General features: G+C 39.7%; 1 protein-coding gene across 14 annotated transcripts in view; it reads left to right on the plus strand.

Moving 5' to 3' along the window:
- LOC129445802 (NLR family CARD domain-containing protein 3) overlaps positions 1–19,508 on the plus strand; it is a 114,234-nt gene that overhangs the window by 64,815 nt on the left and 29,911 nt on the right. For 5 of the 14 annotated variants that reach the window (XM_073873905.1, XM_073873908.1, XM_073873907.1 and 2 more), the window contains 2 exons: positions 5,596–5,769; positions 18,014–18,187. The exons of 1 other annotated variant lie outside the window; for it this stretch is intronic. In XM_073873905.1, coding sequence (XP_073730006.1) covers positions 5,596–5,769; positions 18,014–18,187 — 348 coding nt within the window. Of the gene's footprint in view, positions 1–616; positions 704–1,427; positions 1,536–1,635; positions 1,694–2,423; positions 2,629–2,727; positions 4,481–5,595; positions 5,770–18,013; positions 18,188–19,508 lie in introns of all 14 variants that reach the window. 8 more of the 14 variants (XM_073873911.1, XM_073873916.1, XM_073873906.1 and 5 more) reach the window with 6 other exon arrangements.

The raw sequence follows: 19,508 nt of genomic DNA on the forward strand, positions 1-19,508 counted from the left end.
TATTTTAGTCTAGGACTAGTCTAATTCCTGTACGTAAAACAGCCCCTTAATGTATTTAATTGGTCTACTTTAATGTCAACTAATTTTAATCAAATTTTTACAATGGCTTGTCTACAAAAATCCAAGGTTAAAAGCTAACGTTAGCTAGCTATATTATTTAGCTATAAATATTTTTTGGGGAAAAAGGTGAAAAAACTTACATTAACGGCTCAAATTTTGTTACAAACTATCTTTACAAATATTAAATGTACTATTCATATGTTGGTGTATCGATGAGCTTAAGTAGTTTGAATAAAAAATTATTCGAATGAGTATGATTCTTTATAAAATTGACGATACTTACGTTTCTTCAAATGTTTATCCAATCCAATTTGATAGGGGGCGCTGTCTCGAAAAACGAGGGGTCTGAGAATGCGGGTCTCTGGGTGGGGGACTGTGGCTGCAGGCTCTGAGTCTGGGGGGTATATGGTTTACAGGTACATGAGGTTTTTGTGAAGTTGAGGTTAGGGGAATAGAACATACAGTTTGTACAGTAAAAACCATTACGTCTATGGAATTGTCCCCGCAAACCATGTATACCTGACTGTGTGTGTGTTTGCGTGTGTGTTGTGTTCAGTTTATTTACAGGTATAAACAACTGAACGTCTATCATGAGCTTCAGAAAGAGAAAGAGTCTCTCTGGAGAAACAAACACAATGAACAGGTGAGAGAATTTGTTTTATATTTAACAGAAGTGAATGAACAACAAGACGAAAGCATTAATCCTCACAGTCATTTCTATATATAGAGAGAGCTTTTTTATATTTCAGCTGTATTAACTCTTTCCTCACCAATGACGAGTTATCTCATCAATTAAGAGAAAACATTTACATAAAAAAGTGTTCCTGATTAATTTTAATGTTTATCTGTAATACAGCAATCATCCACTAGATGGGGCACTTACCCAATTTATAAAAAACTGAAGCAAAAAGTTACTACTAATTTTTTTCTTCTGAATCTAATCTCTAGAAAAATTACTTTACAAAAATGCAATTATTTCAGCTTTTGGTAAAACAAAAATTATTGATAAAGAAAAATACCCATATTTAAGAGTTTATAAGCAGAGAAAAATACAGATGATATGTTTTTTCCCATCTTGTTTGTTTGTTTGTTTATTGTTTGTTTGAAAGCAGAGGGTCTATTCTTTCATTTGATGTATTTGTATGTTTATATATTTTTAGAAGAAAAATTTCCTGGAAGGCATTTTGTGAAACTTTTGTGAAAATCACAAAAAATGCTTGCGGGCAACTTAAAAAAAGACTGGTGGGGAATGAGTTAAAATAACATGGTTACTGTGTTATAAACGCAAAAGAAAAAGAGACTTGTGTGTTTTTTTTTTTTTACTTTTCATTTAGTTGATTTTGAGTATAATTGTTGTTGGGTTTTAGTTTGATTGATAGAGAATCTGCTGAATCCAGCTGTGTGTCTATGAAGAGTGATAATTCAATGAATAATCCACCTGAGTTCAGTTCAGGAGACTCTGGTGCAGATGTGAGGTGAGGACAAATACACAACACATATCTATGTGTTAACTGTTGTGTATTACATGTGTGAATTTCTTTAAATGTAAATATATAATATATTATTAAATTCCAGTAACACAACAGATGAATCAAAGTCCTTCAAAGGGAAGCAGATGGATTCAGTTTTTCAGGTAGGATTGTTTGTGTGTTTGTGTAAGAGGTGAAAATGAATCCATATAAACTGCTGCAGTAACACAAACATCATGGACAGTGCAGTGCTGTATTATATTATATATATATTATATACATTATATTTAAATAATCACATTTAATCTGCTTTGTGATCATTTGTGAGTAAATTGCTTAGTAGATTTATTTTTTAAAACATTTTAACAAAGCCTAATGAGTTTATTCATTAATTAATTTATTAAATTATAATATAAGATACTCATGTTTGACACCTACTGGTGTATTTATGTAATATAAAGAAATTTTTGAACAAATGAGTGAACAAATCTGAACGAGTCTTTTTGGTGAATAAACTCAAACAAATCACTGACATGAATGAAATTTCTCTCCTTTACATCTTACATTGAGTATCGTCACTCTTCTGTACTGCTTTAAACACACATTAGTTCAGTTCTGAAGAAGCGCAGTCGTGACCCAGCTGACTTTAGACATTTTTTATTTATTTCATGTCTTTCTTGTCTAAAGTTCTGGAGAAGAAATTTGCGGTCCTCTCTAAACACTTCTGTTGTTGTGTGTAGTGAGAGGTTTAAGTGAACTATTACTATATCTAGACTAACTATGTCTATAATACAATGTGTTAAATCTTGATTATAACACATAATATAAAGATCTACATTAGAACAAGACTGAGATAAAGACTTAAATAAAACTCTATTTGAACAACGATTACAGGATCTTGAAGACAAAATCATCTCTCTGATGAAGAAAGAGCTGAAGATCTTCAAGAATCTACTGAGCTCAGATTACCCAGCATGCTCTGAGAGAGAGGAGGAGGAGGATGAAGATCAGATCAGAGTCAGAGAGGAGCTTCTGAAGATCACACTGCACGTCCTGAAGAAGATGAACCAGACAAACCTCGCTGATAAACTACAGACCAGTAAGAGAGTCATGAACTCATTCCTGTACATTACCTTCATTTACTTTTATTTGATATATTTCATGCATTCACATCCATTTCTCTTCATTTACACAACAGAACTTTTACCTTTGTGTGTGAAAAAACACAAATCCAGACTAAAGGAGAAATTCCAGAGAATAAATGAAGGAATATCAAGTCAAGGAAACTCAAGACTTGTGAATGAGATCTACACAGAGCTGTACATCACAGAGGGAGGGAGTGAAGAACTCAATAATGAACATGAGGTGAGACAGATTGAGACAACATCCAGAAGATCAGAGACACAAGAAACACCAATCAAATGTAATGACATCTTTAAAGCTTTACCTGGACAAGACAAACACATCAGAACTGTGCTGACTAAAGGAGTTGCTGGAATTGGAAAAACCGTCTCTGTACAGAAGTTCATTCTGGACTGGAGTGAAGGAAAAGCAAATCAGGATCTTCACTTCATATTTCCACTTCCATTCAGAGAACTGAATCTGATGAAGAACAGAAATATCAGTCTGATGGATCTTCTTCATCAGTTCTTCATAGATACAAAAGAACTGAGATCAAGAGACTTTGATGTCTATAAAGTTGTGTTTATCTTTGATGGTCTGGATGAGTGTCGACTTCCTCTAGATTTCTCAAACAATCAGAGTTTGTTTGATGTAAGAGAAAAAGCTTCAGTGGATGTGCTGTTGACAAACCTCATCAAGGGGAATCTGCTTCCTTCTGCTCTGATCTGGATAACATCACGACCAGCAGCAGCCAATCAGATTCCTCCTGACTGTGTCCACCAGATCACAGATGTACGAGGATTCAATGATCCTCAGAAGGACGAGTATTTCATCAAGAGAATAAATGATGAGAGTTTGTCCAACAGAATCATCAAACACATCAAATCATCCAGGAGTTTGTACATCATGTGTCACATCCCAGTCTTCTGTTGGATTACAGCCACTGTTCTAGAGAGAATGTTGAGTGAATCAGAGAGTCAAGCAGAGATCCCCAAGACTCTCACTCAAATGTTCACACACTTCCTGATCTTTCAGACCAAACTGAAGAGTCAGAAGTATGATGGGAAATGTGAGGTAGATCTTCAACAGGTTAGAAAGAGTCTTCTGTCACTGGGAAAACTGGCTTTTCAACAGCTGGAGAAAGGGAATCTGATCTTCTATGAGGAGGATCTGAGAGAGTGTGACATTGATGTCAGAGAAGCTTCAGTGTACTCAGGAGTTTGTACTCAGATCTTCAGAGAGGAGTTTGGACTGAACCTGGGGAAGGTCTACAGCTTTGTGCATCTGAGCATTCAGGAGTTTCTCGCTGCTTTATTTCAGTTTCTTTCATTTTCTCCAGAAACATCAGGATCAACTATGAGTGATTTACTGAAGAGTGAAGTGGACAAAGCCTTACAGAGTGAGAACGGACACCTGGACCTTTACCTCCGATTCCTTCTGGGTCTCTCACTGGAGTCCAATCAGATGATCTTACGAGATCTACTGACACAGACAGGAAGAAGATCTGACAGCAGACAGGAAATAGTTGAGTACATTAAGATGAAGATCAGAGAGAATCAATCTCCAGAGAAATCCATCAATCTGTTTCACTGTCTGAATGAACTGAATGATCAATCTCTAGTGAATGAGGTACAAACATATCTGAACAGTGGAGATTACTGGTGTCGTCTCTCTGGAGTCAAACTCTCTCCCTCTCAGTGGTCGGCTGTGGTGTTTGTGTTACTGAACTCAGATCAGAAGCTGGATGAGTTTATACTGGAGAAATATGATGAATCAGATGAATGTCTTCAGAGGCTGCTGCCAGTGATCAAAGCATCCAGAAAAGCTGAGTGAGTCATTTAATCTTTAAACTAAATAATAGAGATGAGTTTATGAAGATAGTTTGTATGTTAGATGATAAACAGTGTGTTGTTGTTGTTATGTTGGTGATAGTTTGTGTAGTTTAATGTGTTTGTATATTTAGTGTTCAGGAGTGAAGACAGACACAGATTCAGTCAGTTATGAATCAGTGTTGTTCAGTTTAAAAATAAAATAAACCTCAGATATGTTATTAATATTTTATATTTGAATCTTTATAAAAAACACCTGTCAAGATGACTCACAGTACCTGGATGAGGGTGTGCTTTTAATTTCAGTTGTATCTCAGAATGAAATATCTTTAAATGTCACAATGGGCCAATCAGAATCAAACATTACAGAGTGTCATGTAATAAAGTGTGATGTATCAAGAATTATGATCACTGGTCTTATAAGTAGATATGAAGTCTTAATGATTCAAAATATAAAAATATTAAATGGCCTCTACGTTTGAAAAAAAATTGGATCATGGGTAAAATGACAGATATGAACATTTAAGTTGTGTAAGGTTCAATATTATTTGCATTGTGAGAATCATTTGACAATGTTAAACTTCTTATAGAAATTAAATCTATAATTCATCATTTCCACAAGGATTATTAAACTCTATTGACTTTTTGTTGATATTAAAGGAAGATCGTGACCTGAAGTGCTTCATGTTACAGACAAAACACATCATGCTACATGTAACATTTGTAACATGTTTGTGATGATGATGTCATCAGGTGTGTAGGGGAAAATGTTATTTGGCCGGATATTAACTTTAATATTTCAATCTGCACGAAATGTCTAGTAGACTTTAGTTTTAGATCTCAAATAACACAAAGTGTGAAGATAATGAGAGTCTGAAGAGAAACATGTTTCTTTAATTCTGTCTGATTTCACACTGAATGACTTTGTTTGACTGCATGATTTTAAAAGTCATCTTGTATTCATCTGACTGAACTGATCTGATGTTTCTCATCTTAATTCACACACAACTGATTCTTATTCTACATTCATTTACACTTGTTTGCTTTATATCTGACTGTGAGTGACAGTAAAAGTTGTAGTTTAACACACTGTTATCTTGTTATTTCTCTCTTAGTCTGATACACTGTAATCTGACAGAGAAAAGTTGTTCATCATTGAGTTCAGTTCTCATCTCAAACTCCTCAAGTCTGACAGAACTGAACCTGAGTGGAAATAAACTGCAGGATTCAGGAGTGAAGCTTCTCTCTGATGGACTGAAGAATACAAACTGTAAACTGAAGATATTAAAGTAAGAAAATCTTTAAACCAATAAGATTCAACTTGTGTGTGTTTTTATGATGTAAATTCTTATAAAAGTTGATGAGAATTATCTTCATATAATGTTGTTCATCATAGTGTAAGAGACTCAACAGTGACTGTCAGTCAATGACTCTCTGTTGGTGTCTTATTAAACCAGACATGCCTTTGCAGATTACATTTAAAAGATCCCTATGAAGAAGATAAACTTATATAAGAACAGAAGTGTTACATACAAAGAGAATTTACAGTAATACCATGAAATATGTAAGGAATAATTGATGACGGGCCATTGAATTATAAGAAAATAATACACACCCAAGGGTGTGCATTATTTTCGAATAATTCAAAGGACCGGAGTCAATTAATCCTCTTATACCATGGTTACCACAAACATTGCTCTGGTGCCTATTTTTAAGACATTTGACAAGTTAGGTGTGCGGTTATCAGAAATTAATGCATACCCACAGAACATTTCTTAGCCAATCAGAATACAGCATTCAACAGACTCGTGGTATAAACATTATTATACAATAGTTCTTTCTGGTTCTCAAATCTAATTGGCTAAGAGCTCTTCCCAGACGTGCGATATTCTACTGATAACATAAAAGTAACCGCTTCACCGTTATTAGACGGACCGTTTGTATCATTCCGCCACCTACTGGTCATTTTAGTATTAGTGTCATACACTCATCTTTGACTGGTCACACACACAGACACACGTGCTGTTTTCAAAAAAATTTTGTGTGTCAAAAATGTTCCCTAGTTCGTAAATCAATCTGTGAATTCCAATCGGAAGTAATTATCTCTACATCCAAGAGCGCTGATCTTTGACAGGAATAAACTTAATATACTGTAATGTCACATCGTGTGGACTAACATAAACGTGGAATAAAGCAATGAAAACTCAGGAGCGATCCAGTTAAGAGGACGCAAAAACACCGCTTGGAAGCAGTTAAGGTATACTTACATGGACACTTGTTCATTTATTTTAGTGTGATGTGACTATTAAAACACATTGTGAGAGATCATCACTGATATCACTCGCGCATCTCTCTGACTTATAAAAACTGGTTAAAATATAAAACACTTAATTAATCTGTTTATGTGGTACTGAGAAAAATAAAGTCCATTAATAAAGCAAATGCTCGTACTGCGTTAAGATTAAATGGAAACGCAATAATATAAATATAGTTTTATTAACTTTTACCTCGCGCCAAAACAATAACAAAACAAAAGACCTAAACATGAATAATAGTTTCACATGTAATAGTGAAAACATGTAATAGTTTCATGACACCAAATACTCCGGGTTTAATTTAATTTTTGAACACCGATAGGCCTACATCAGAGCCAGGGAATCCCTGTCAGGGATGTAGCCCAGATAGAGCAGTAATCAGCGGGGTGAGCAAACACTGACGTCCGCTAATGCGTCTGGTTGTCACGTACCGAATCTTTCTAAGCAAAGGTTCAAATAGACGCTATCTCTACTAATCGACTGCAGATTTTAATATTATACATATATATTCTTGACTGAACTAATCTTAAAACTACACTTTGTGACCAAGAAACGGTAATATTAAGAAACTGCTATTCAGTCTATTGAGTTATTGTGACATTCAAAAGAGCTGAAAGGTTTACCTGTCATTCTGAGCTTCAAATCAGTGGCGAAAGAAAGAAGTTCCCAAACATAGAGGCTTTTAAAGTAACTCTGTTGTTTTCTAGTTTTCTTTTTTCAAACGTGTGCGGTTGAACTGTTGTATAAAAGCAATATCTCTCTCAGAGTCGTGTGATATTGCTCTATATCATCACGGCTGTGATTGCCTCTGGCACTCCTACTCGAACGATATTGCTTAAATGTTACATACTGAAAAAATGATGTAGTGAAGTCTTTAAGAATGTAGTTGGATCATAATAAAAGCTATATTAACAGAATTGACAAACTCTAAGTTAAAGGTCACATAACATAACTTACAAGTTGAAGTTGCCACGATGCACATTATCATGACTCAAAGCCTGTAAGTCTATGTTGTCATATTTATATAATTCACTAATTCAGTCACATAATTGCGTACGTTTTTTTAAATGTATATTCACACTTGAACTTTTCACAAAAACTATTCTGCTTAATTCACAACACGTGCGTATGCATACTTAGTTAATGATACCCACTGTGAGTGATACCCTCAGTTCTCCTGTGTCACATTACTATTACATAACTATTATATTGTATGATATAATGAGGGATATAGATGAGGGATAAAGAGAGCATGAGAACGTCTATATAAACACCATAAAATATAGATGAGAATAAAGGTCTGAGACATGCCACTCATCTCATTACAATATTCTGACTGGATAACACTGAGTTTAAAGAGCCGCTATGACGTTGCTAAAAACAAAGTTACTTTGGGTATTTGGTGTAATGCAATGCATTTGCATCAGTGGTGAGGCTACATAAGGGCCTGGGTGGCACTGACCCACTCAGAAGAGAAAGAGACACAAACTATTTTTGTGGAAAAGATGGAGAAATCACACATAAATTATAATAATCTCTTTATTATAATCACTCAAATATGCATAATTTAGAAATAAATTACTAAGTTTGTCATTTGCATGTGTTTCTAAACCTTGCAAATGTTAACATTCAAGTCATTTTAAACAATTTGAGCACAAGACGATGTTAAAGTGAGCTGTTTTCTGTTTGTGCAGATGCGCACACATACTCAAATAGACACACACATAAGCACAAGCACGGAGACGCGCATTTCAAAAAGCACGCAACCACACTCTATCAAACACCCGGCACAATGCGCGACGCAAGTGTCTTTTGCTAGTTTCAAACCGGTGCAATGATAATTTTTTTACGTTTAGCGCCACATTGTTTAAATAGCAAATGCATTTGCGCCCAGTTTTGCACCCATTGGCGCTCTGGTCTAAAAACAAGGTGTGTTCAGGTGTATTGGTGGCGCGTTGCTATTTTGATGCAACTAAAATAGACTACGCCATTGACCAACAAAACCTGGTCTAAAGTCAATGGCGCAATATGTTTTTTGTTATTTAAAGAGCGCGTTAGTAATATGCGCCTTTAAACGGGATGACAACTTGGGTTTGCTTATCACATACATAATGCGCAGCAGCACAAAAACGCTTTTAAATATAAAAGATTAAAGGATTGAAATGTAAAATATTATTATTGAGTCTCTTGGATATAAATGAGGATCGATTATGAGAAGTTAGAAGGCGCAAAGAGCTGCTTCACCCGTAGCCTTGTAAGTAGGCTAAATAAATGTTTTGCTTTAAACAAATGCATCTATTTTTAAATGTTTTTTAAATGCTTCCCTACGGATTTATTACGTTTTTAAGTAATCCTTTTTAAAAATCCCATGGTGCTGTCTAAATGCTGAAATGCTTCGGCTCTCCGCACGTTTGTAAATTTTTTCTCTTGTTTGTATTTTTAGAGTACAAACCTTTTCTTGCATATTTGCAAATTATTTTATGAGATTACAATGATTATATAGGATATCAATACATTTACAACAATTAAAAGCCTGCTATTTTTACTTCTATGACTGAAAGAAAGCGACTTTTAAAGGTTTTAATCCAAAAAAAATTAAATTTCAATGAAAATAAAAACAACACAATTTTTTAACTGTAACGTCCATACCGCCGCGCCACCTCTCCGGAAAACTGAGATGGCGTCACCCTGTGCTTCTCTGATCATTTTCTGTATTGCCTTACTAGCCTAGGTCTAGCGCGAAGTATCGCCAGCTTACCTCTGCATGCCGAGCGTTATTCTGTGTATTATTCTGAATATTATTCTGAGTGTTATTCTGAGTATTATTCTGACTGCCTGTTTATGACCATCTGCCTGTTTATCCTTTGGATTATCCTCTGATATTGTTTGCCTGGATTGGACTGCTTACTGTGTTTGACCTGCCTGCCTGTAACTTTTTACTCTTCTGCCTCACGTCTTGGATTTGTTTAACAGATTGGTTTGTTTTAATAAACATCCGCAAAATGGATCACGTTGTTTCTGAGCCTTCCTTACATTAACATTATTATTAAACTGGTGGTCTTCTTCCGTCGCTTATAGTTTTTCAGTTTACCAGTCCGTCATCTAAATAGGGATTTAACATAGCGCCAGCACAACTGGCTTTTAAAGGGAATGAGAGCTGAGGCTCTTATTGGTTTATTGGACATTACGCCCAAAACACACCCATTACTCATTAGGAGAATATGTATAACCCTTTTCGACCATGCGCTCGGCGCACAAACAGTTTTTCCCGTTGTCAAATTAGCAAAAGTGGCATTGGACATGCCCATTTAGACAGTGCGCTTTAGACAATGCGCTTAGATCGTTAAAATAGGGCCCAAAATCTCTGTCAAGAAAGTTAAGGAGTCGGAGTCTCAAATGCGAGATATAGAAAAGTTTATTTAGGAAACACACTGAGTCTGAAGGGATACGCTTGAAGACGAAGCACCCGACAAACATCAGCTTAACAGGGTAAATATAGATCCACACGAGTCCACAATCCACAGGGGAAAAAGTCTCACACACTGCACCGCCGAAGAAGTCCAATAGTGACGAGGAGATCCACCCACTTCCAATGACGTCACACAATAGGAAGCCGAAGACAGCTGGTATACGCTTGAAGACGAAGCAACCAACTGCACTAGAGCTCAGGAAACTAGACACACTGACGGTAATCCACTGACCAAACACACAGGATCAAGAATCCTGGACAGAGACAAGAGTCCGGATGTCGGCGATTGAACCTGGGGCGAGAGCAGAGATGGTGAGACAAATAACAGCGGGCAGGATCTACCTGGACAGGGAGCAAGACAGTAACCAACCGGGAAACAATGAGCACGTGACAAAGGACAAAACGGAAACCGGGAAACAATCAGAAAAACGAGTGGGAGGAGCGAGTGCACACGTGAGGAACCAACACCAAAGGTAAACAAACAGACACACATACACTGCCGATCACCCAGGTGCCATGACAATCTCTCTGCGCTTGACAGGACACATAGACACAAAATTATCTCTAAATACCACAGTCTTGGCAAGTAATCTCTTAAAAACAATCAGTTATGTCTTAAAGTCATTGCAAACAGTTCAGAAAGAAATCAGATGTATCAGTACATGGATCCCTGCTTATTTGGTCTTAAAGTGACAATACCCTTAAGAAACCTGCTTATGTTTGTGTCTTTGTGTTAATCAAACAAAAGAAAACAAAAGGAAAATCACTTCTGTAGTGATTCTGTAGTCCTCGTCGCCGACGGAAATCCTCGACCAGACCAGGATCCAGCACATCCCGAGCCGGAACCCAACACCTCTCCTCCGGAACTGTAGCCCTCCCAGTCCACTAAATACTGAAAACCTCTGCCCCTGCGACGAACATCTAGTACTCTCCTAACCGTATAGGCAGGAGCACCATCCACTAGACGAGGGGCGGGAGGGTTGGGGGCAGAGACAGGGTGAAAATTACTGGCAAAAATCACAGGTTTAACCTTGGATACATGAAAAACAGGGTGAACCCGACCAAGAGTAAGTGGTAACTTGAGCTTCACTGCTACCGGACTAATGACCTTTACAATACTGTATGGCCCAATGAAACGCGGAGCCAGCTTTCGAGAAGGCTCACGGAGAGGCAAATCTTTGGTAGAAAGCCATACCTTTTGTCCACACACAAAACGAGGTGGAGGTCGTCGGTGGCGGTCAGCTGCAGCTTTGGTCCATCTGGAGGATTGTAATAAAAGGTTTTTAGCTCTTTTCCAAGTGCGTTTGCACCTGCGGACAAAAGCTAATGCAGACGGAACCGCTGCATCGGGTTCCTGTGATGGGAAAAGGGGGGGTTGATAACCGATGGATAGTTCAAACGGGGACATATTAGTAGAAGCGACAGGAAGAGAATTATGTGAGTACTCAACCCACAGGAGCTGTTGGCACCAAGAATTCAGATATTGTGACGACAGACAGCGAAGCGTTTGACCGAGATCCTGATTAGCCCGTTCACATTGCCCATTGGTCTGTGGATGATAACCAGAAGACAAGCTGGCAGTGGCGCCAATCTGTCTACAAAACTCCTGCCAGAACCGGGAAATAAACTGAGGACCCCTATCTGAAACCACATCAGTCGGAAGACCATGTAAACGAAAAACGTGGTTGATCAGAACCTGAGCCATCTCCTTGGCAGAAGGAAGTTTAGGTAAGGGAATAAAATGAACCGCTTTGGAGAAACGATCCACCACAGTCAAAACGACAGTGTTACCATCAGATGCCGGTAAGCCGGTGACAAAATCAAGGGCTATATGTGACCAGGGGCGGGAAGGGATGGGCAAAGAATTGAGCAGACCAGCGGAAGGCTGATTAGATGCTTTGCTACGAGCACACGTAGAACAGGCTAATACAAACTGTCTGATGTCTGTAGCCATAGAAGGCCACCAAAAACGTTGGCGGACGGCAGCCATCGTTCTCCGAATACCTGGACGGCCGACAAATCTGGATTCATGGCCCCACCGGATGACATCGGAACGTAAATACTCAGGAACCCACAGACACCCCGCTGGACACCCATCCGGCCTTTCCTCCTCTCGTCCGGCCTCTCTCACCCGCTGCTCGATCCCCCAAACGAGGGCACCGACCACCCTGCCCTTAGGAAGAATGGTTTCGGTCCACTCAGACTCGGAATGACCGAAGAGACGGGAGAGAGCATCAGGTTTAGTATTTTTAGAGCCAGGCCGGTTAGGGTTGCCGCGGTGACGTAATTTTCCCACCGGTTAATCAGCGCGTCACAAACACGGTGATACCGGTGTCACCGTGTGGGAGGGGCTTATAAATGCGCATGCAGACGTGCACATTTACTTTCACTTTTGAATTACGCAACTGTTAAAATGCAGTGCTTGCGTACGCTACGTTAAATTGCGTATGAATTTGCGTGCAATGCGAGTCCAACAGCTGATTTAATTAAGTGCTTGAGTCAATGTGCGCAGGTAATTCTCAAAGAACCAGCCAGTCCCAAGCAGAGCAACCGGCTACTTCTCCATAAAGCGCTGCTTGAATGATGGGTTTATTATTTTTCTTGATGATAAACACAACAACAAAACGATCTCGGTTATATTAAACATCATATATGTATATTATAAAAAAACGAGTAAGCACGCGGCTTCTGCCTTCGTCTGGTCAGCTTGCCTCGCAAACTCTGACAGGAATAAATGAAATCTGACACCTGCTGCTTTGTGACGTGAAGCGCGTTCAGCTCCGCTTAATTCAGGCACCAGACACATTCAGTTTGCTCTCTCTAACGAAATTAAATGATTAAATTACACGAAAATATCAAAACGACGGTGAAAGACGGTGTCGCGGTGGGCAAGTGATCTAACCGGTGAGATGCTGAAGCACCGGTTATCACCGTTTCACTGACTATCGCGGCAAGCCTAAGGCCGGTACGAGAGGGTGAAATTAAAACGGTCAAAGAAAAGTGCCCAACGAGCCTGCCTAGATGTTAACCTTCTGGCCGAACGGATATATTCTAAGTTTTTATGATCCGTCCAGACCAGAAAGGGCTCCGAGGTTCCCTCCAACCAGTGACGCCACTCACCCAACGCGAGTCTAACCGCCAGCAGCTCCCTATTACCTATGTCATAATTTCGTTCCGCTGGGTTTAACCGGTGAGAGAAAAAGGCACACGGATGTACTTTCCCGTCAATGGACGACCGCTGTGATAAAACGGCGCCTACCCCAACATCAGAAGCATCTACCTCCACTATAAATTGTTAAGCCGGGTCAAGAATAGAGAGGACAGAAGCAGAAATGAAACAGGACTTTAATTCATCAAAGGACTCCTGAGCCTCCTTATTCCAGCGGAAACACACTTTAGAGGAAGTGAGAGCAGTAAGAGGTTTAGCGATCTGACCAAAGTTTCTGATGAAACGCCGGTTAAATTTGGCAAACCCCAGAAAACGTTGAAGCTCTTTACGAGTGTCAGGCACTGGCCATTCGGCGACCGCTTTAACTTTAGCGGGATCGGGGCGAATCTCTCCCTCAGCAATAACGAAACCCAGAAACGAAACTGACACCCTGTGGAACTCGCACTTCTCCGCCTTAACAAAAAGTTGGTTCTCTAAAATCCGTTGTAAAACTTGGCAAACATGCTGAGTGAGTGTGTATCTGCATGGAGGGAGAAAAAATGAGAATGTCATCAAGATACACAAAGACAAAATTATTAATCATGTCTCCCAGCACTTCATTTACCATAGTTTGGAAAATAGCCAGTGCGTTACAAAGACCAAATGGTAAAACGCAGTATTCCCAGTGTCCTGATGGTGTATTAAAAGCTGTCTTCCACTCATCGCCCTCCTTAATACGTACCAAATGATAAGCGTTACGCAAATCTAATTTGGTAAACACGCGTGCTCCCTGAAGTAATTCGAAAGCTGATGACATTAAAGGCAAGGGGTATTTGTTCTTAACAGTAATGTCATTAAGCCCTCTATAATCAATGCACGGACGAAGAGAACCGTCTTTCTTTTTAACAAAGAAAAATCCAGCACCGGCTGGAGACGAGGAGCGGCGAATGAGACCGGCATTAAGCGCTTCAATAATGTACTTATCCATAGCCTCTCTTTCAGGTTTAGAAAGGGAAAAAACATGACCCTTAGGCGGAAAAGTACCTGGGAGAAGATCGATAGAACAATCGTATGACCGGTGAGGAGGTAAAGAGGTGGCCCGAGCCTCACTGAACACCTGGTGCAGATCTGAATACTCCGCTGGGACCCCCGAGAGATCGGCAGCAGGAATCTGAAAAGTAGAACAAGCAGAAGGAGCAGGACCAAGACCAAGACACGAAACATGACACGAAACATGACACAAAGACTTCCAAGACAAGACAATATTGCCAATCAACGTGAGGGTTATGTTTAGTTAACCAGTCATGCCCCAAAATAATGGGTGAAAGACATGACTGTAACAGATAGAATTCAATGTCCTCACGATGATTGCCAGAAACATACAGACCTACAGGGGGAGTGCTATGGGTGATTACTGCCATATGCTGACCCTTTAAAGTCCAGGCAGAGAGAGAAGAGGATAAAGGGATAGCAGGAATACCCCAAGATTCAGCCAACCTGGCATCCAAGAAACTTGCCTCCGCACCAGAATCCAGCAATGCCTGTGAATTAAAATCAGAGTGGTTATATTTCAAAATTACAGGCAATAAGGTGCGGTTTACGGGAGAATCAAAGGATGAAACGGCAACCGATACTCCCGGATTTATCGGCGGGCACCCCCTTTTACTGGACACGCAGTGACTAAATGCCCCGCCTTACCGCAGTAGAGGCACAATCCATTATTCAAGCGACGTTGTCGTTCACTGCCGGTAAGGCGGAGCCTACCCAATTGCATAGGTTCCTCGGGTTCAGACGGTGAAACAGGTGTAACAGGTGAAACCGAAGACTCAGATGCCACAGTAAAGGGACGAAATGACTGGCGAAGGTCTCGTTGACGCTGACGAGTCTCTATGCATAATGCCATGTCAATCGCAGCTTCCAATGACGTGGGTGGGTCCCGTGCAGCGACTTCATCCTGGATGTGCAGGTTGAGACCCTCAAGGAACTGAGCTCGGAGAGCAGCATCGTTCCAGTCACACGTGACAGCCAAGGTTTTAAAAGTGATAGCGTAGTCTGTGACGGAAGAATCTCGTTGTAAAAATCGCACTAATTCAGCTGCTGCCATGTCACCTTGTAGAGATCGATCGAAAAGTCTCAGCATTTCGTCCTTGAGGGCCTCGAACGAAGCCGTGCACGGGGCCTGGACCTCCCAAACAGCCATTCCCCAGTCTCTCACCCTCCCCGTGAGCAGCGTGAGAACAAACGCCACTCTGGAAACAGACGCTGCAAACCTCCGGGGCTGGAGAGCGAAGACCAGGGAGCACTGCTGAAGGAAGGCCCGGCAGGTGTTAGGGTCGCCGTCGTAAGTAGGCGGTGTGGCCGCATGTGGCTCCCGAATTGTGCTGGATGGTGTAACAGCGTGGAGAGGTAGATAAGATTCTCCAACCGGTGGGCTGATCTGATCTAAACGGTTGGTTAGCTCCATAAGCCGATCGGAGAGAAGGCGGAAATCTCTAGAGGCTGCATTCAGGAGAGAGGAATGTCGATCGATGACTCCCCCCTGCTGGTTAAGTGCGGTCTGTACAGGATCCAAAACCTCCGCGCTCGCAGACTCCATTTCTGACGCGCTCATTTGTCAAGAAAGTTCAGGAGTCAGAGTCTCAAATGTGAGATATAGAAAAGTTTATTTAGGAAACACACTGAGTCTGAAGGGATACGCTTGAAGACGAAGCACCCGACAAACATCAGATTGACAGGGTAAATATAGATCCACACGAGTCCACAATCCACAGGGAAAAATCTCACACACACAGGGTAAATATAGATCCACACGAGTCCACAATCCACAGGGGAAAAAGTCTCACACACTGCACCGCCGAAGAAGTCCAATAGTGACGAGGAGATCCACCCACTTCCGATGACGTCACACAATAGGAAGCCGAAGACAGCTGGTATACGCTTGAAGACGAAGCAACCAACTGCACTAGAACTCAGGAAACTAGACACACTGACGGTAATCCACTGACCAAACACACAGGATCGAGAATCCTGGACAGAGACAAGAGTCCGGATGTCGGCGATTGAACCTGGGGCGAGAGCAGAGATGGTGAGACAAATAACAGCGGGCAGGATCTACCTGGACAGGGAGCGAGACAGTAACCAACCGGGAAACAATGAGCGCGTGACAAAGGACAAAACAGAAGGCTATAAAAAGACCTAAAGGAATAGGACACGTCTGTGAAACAATCAGAGAAACGAGTGGGAGGAGCGAGTGCACACGTGAGGAACCAACACCAAAGGTAAACAAAGGTGCCATGACAATCTCTTTGCGCTTGACAGGACACATAGACACAAAATTATCTCTAAAGACTAGTCTTGGCAAGTAATCTCTTAAAAACAGTCAGTTATGTCTTAAAGTCATTGCAAACAGTTCAGAAAGAAATCAGATGTATCAGGATCCCTGCTTATTTGGTCTTAAAGTGACAATACCCTTAAGAAACCTGCTTATGTTTGTGTCTGTGTGTTAATCAAACAACAGAAGACAAAAGGAAAATCACTTCTGTAGCTTTAAAACTATGAATTATATTTACTTTGTAGAATGAAGAAGACCGTGTTATTATTAATTTGATAAAATTTTTGTAAATACTATACTTTATTTGTAACTTAATCCGTTTAATCACTATTGTAAAATTATGTAATTTGAGATTAGGCATTGAGGTCCACCGTATTTCACAGAATTCCACTCAGTTTAACATTTCTGGCCTCGCCACTGGTTTGTGTGGTTTATGGAAGATAACTGCTATTTTCTTAATTCTGACTGGAGAGAATGATCAGCATCTGAAGTGTGTTAAAGGGGTCAAATCGTGAAAATGTTAGCATTGCCACTTTGTAGGTGTGAGCAAAAACAGGTCATTGAAATTTGGCTTTCCTTATGATGTCATAAGGATATCTTATTAGAATAATTCCACCCCCTTAATGTGCACTATCCAACCACTGCACTGCCATTTGTGCAGAGAGAAAGAAAGAGAGAAAAAATAATTGACAGCACAATTGAGTGTGAATTGCATCAAACCACCATCATTGTGATCAGTGTTTGCACTTCATCAGCTCATTTGCATTTTAAAAGACACACCCAAAACTACACATTTTTGCTCAAACCTACAAAGTGGCAATGCTAACATTTTCACGATATGACCCCTTTAATCTGGGTCTGGGCAGCTCCGTCTGTTTATTCAGCATTATATCAAATTTTAAATTGTTTTTTTTTCAACTTATTAGAGGTGCAGAACGACACACAGCAAAAATTGCACAAATCAAAAATCAGTGAGATTCATTACAAAAAAGTAAAGATAAAGTTCCCAGTAATACCGACCAAGTCTATGGTCACATATGGCTTTATTCTTTCAGGATACAAGAAAGACCTAAATATTCATGTTGAGTTTCATCAATTTATAGCTCATTTCTGATTAGAGAAATAAATCATGTTGCAACTGTCACCGCTCTCCCTTATATGATTATATTCTCATTCTTCATTCATGTACACTTGTTTTCTTTATATCTGACCGTGAGTGATAGTAAAAATTGTAGTTTAACACACTGTTATCTTGTTATTTCTCTCTCAGTCTTAGTCGCTGTAATCTGACAGAGAAAAGTTGTTCATCATTGAGTTCAGTTCTCATCTCAAACTCCTCAAGTCTGACAGAACTGAACCTGAGTTACAATAAACTGTATGATTCAGGAGTGAAGCTTCTCTCTGATGAACTGAAGAATACAAACTGTAAACTGAAGATATTACAGTAAGCAAATCCTTAATCCAATAAGATTAAACTTGTGTGTGTTTGTATGATGTAAATTCTTATAAAAGTTGATGAGAATTATCTTCATATAATGTTGTTCATCATAATGTAAGAGACTCAGCAGTGACTGTCATTCAATGACTCTCTGTTGGTGTCACATTAAACCAGACATGCCTTTGCAGATAATATTTATAAAGGCACTTATAAAGAAGAGAAACTTATATAAGAACAGAAGTGTTACATACAAAGAGAATTTACAATAATACCATGAAATATACCTTAATGTTCACTGTGCGTGAAGTCAGGGAGGAACAGTCCTGTGTAACGTATCATCCGATTGGCTGGTCTCCGGTTGATTGCTTTGCTTTCTTGGGCCATCATGGGAAAGTTGGGATAGAAGTGTCCATCCGATGCACGCTTCCAAATCTGGGCGGACTCAGTAGGGTATCCGGGGATTTCTCTACTACTGATTTAATGAATACTGAGGATTCGGACGTACTACTCTGTTCACGTGCTGTTTCCCCTACTACATTTTCAGTGAGTATGCGGTTTCGGACGATACTTAAGTACACGTGCCTCTGAATCTCGCGAGAAATAGTCCAAAATCCTGCAAATTCTCGCCTACCCTTTTACGCATACTGAGGTTTCGGACATACTATTCGTTCGCCTACTGCAGTATGCGGTTTCGGATTCAGCCCACAATCTCTTTAAAGCAACACCATGTAAGTCTAGCTCGCGGGGTCCCCCTACAGTTGGGAAACAGTATTGTCTTCTACTACTGTCGTAAAATCTGTCATGGTTACACCAGGGGATACACGTGCGAAACCAACAAGCATATATTTCAGCATATTATATATTCAATTATATGACATTATTATACAATATATACACACTATATACAATATAATTTCCATGGGTTTTATTTTTTTTTCAAACGCCAAAAGATCAGGTAGCTCACGTTTACAAGCCAGCGTTATTATAGTAGCCTATTGTCTACTGTTTAACAGAATGAATATGCCAATTCAATTTTTGTGATGTAAATCAATGTTTGTGTGGTAGGTAATAGCCATATATCGTCAATATTATAATAACAAAGCTACCATAGATGAATCTGCAAAGTTGAAAAATCGATTTGCTTTATAGCCTGAGGCAAGACACTTTCACCAGAAAAATAAATAAACAAACATGATTATCAGCCTGCAGTCATCAGGCTAGTTAGCCTAAAAGATTAATAAGTCCGTCTAATAATGTATTATTTACTTGCAAAAATAATAATAATAAAAAAGCTAATAATAATAATAATTTGCTCATCTACTAGCAT

The sequence above is a fragment of the Misgurnus anguillicaudatus genome, chromosome 12 (assembly GCF_027580225.2).
Source record: "Misgurnus anguillicaudatus chromosome 12, ASM2758022v2, whole genome shotgun sequence".
Classification (NCBI taxonomy): domain Eukaryota; kingdom Metazoa; phylum Chordata; class Actinopteri; order Cypriniformes; family Cobitidae; genus Misgurnus; species Misgurnus anguillicaudatus.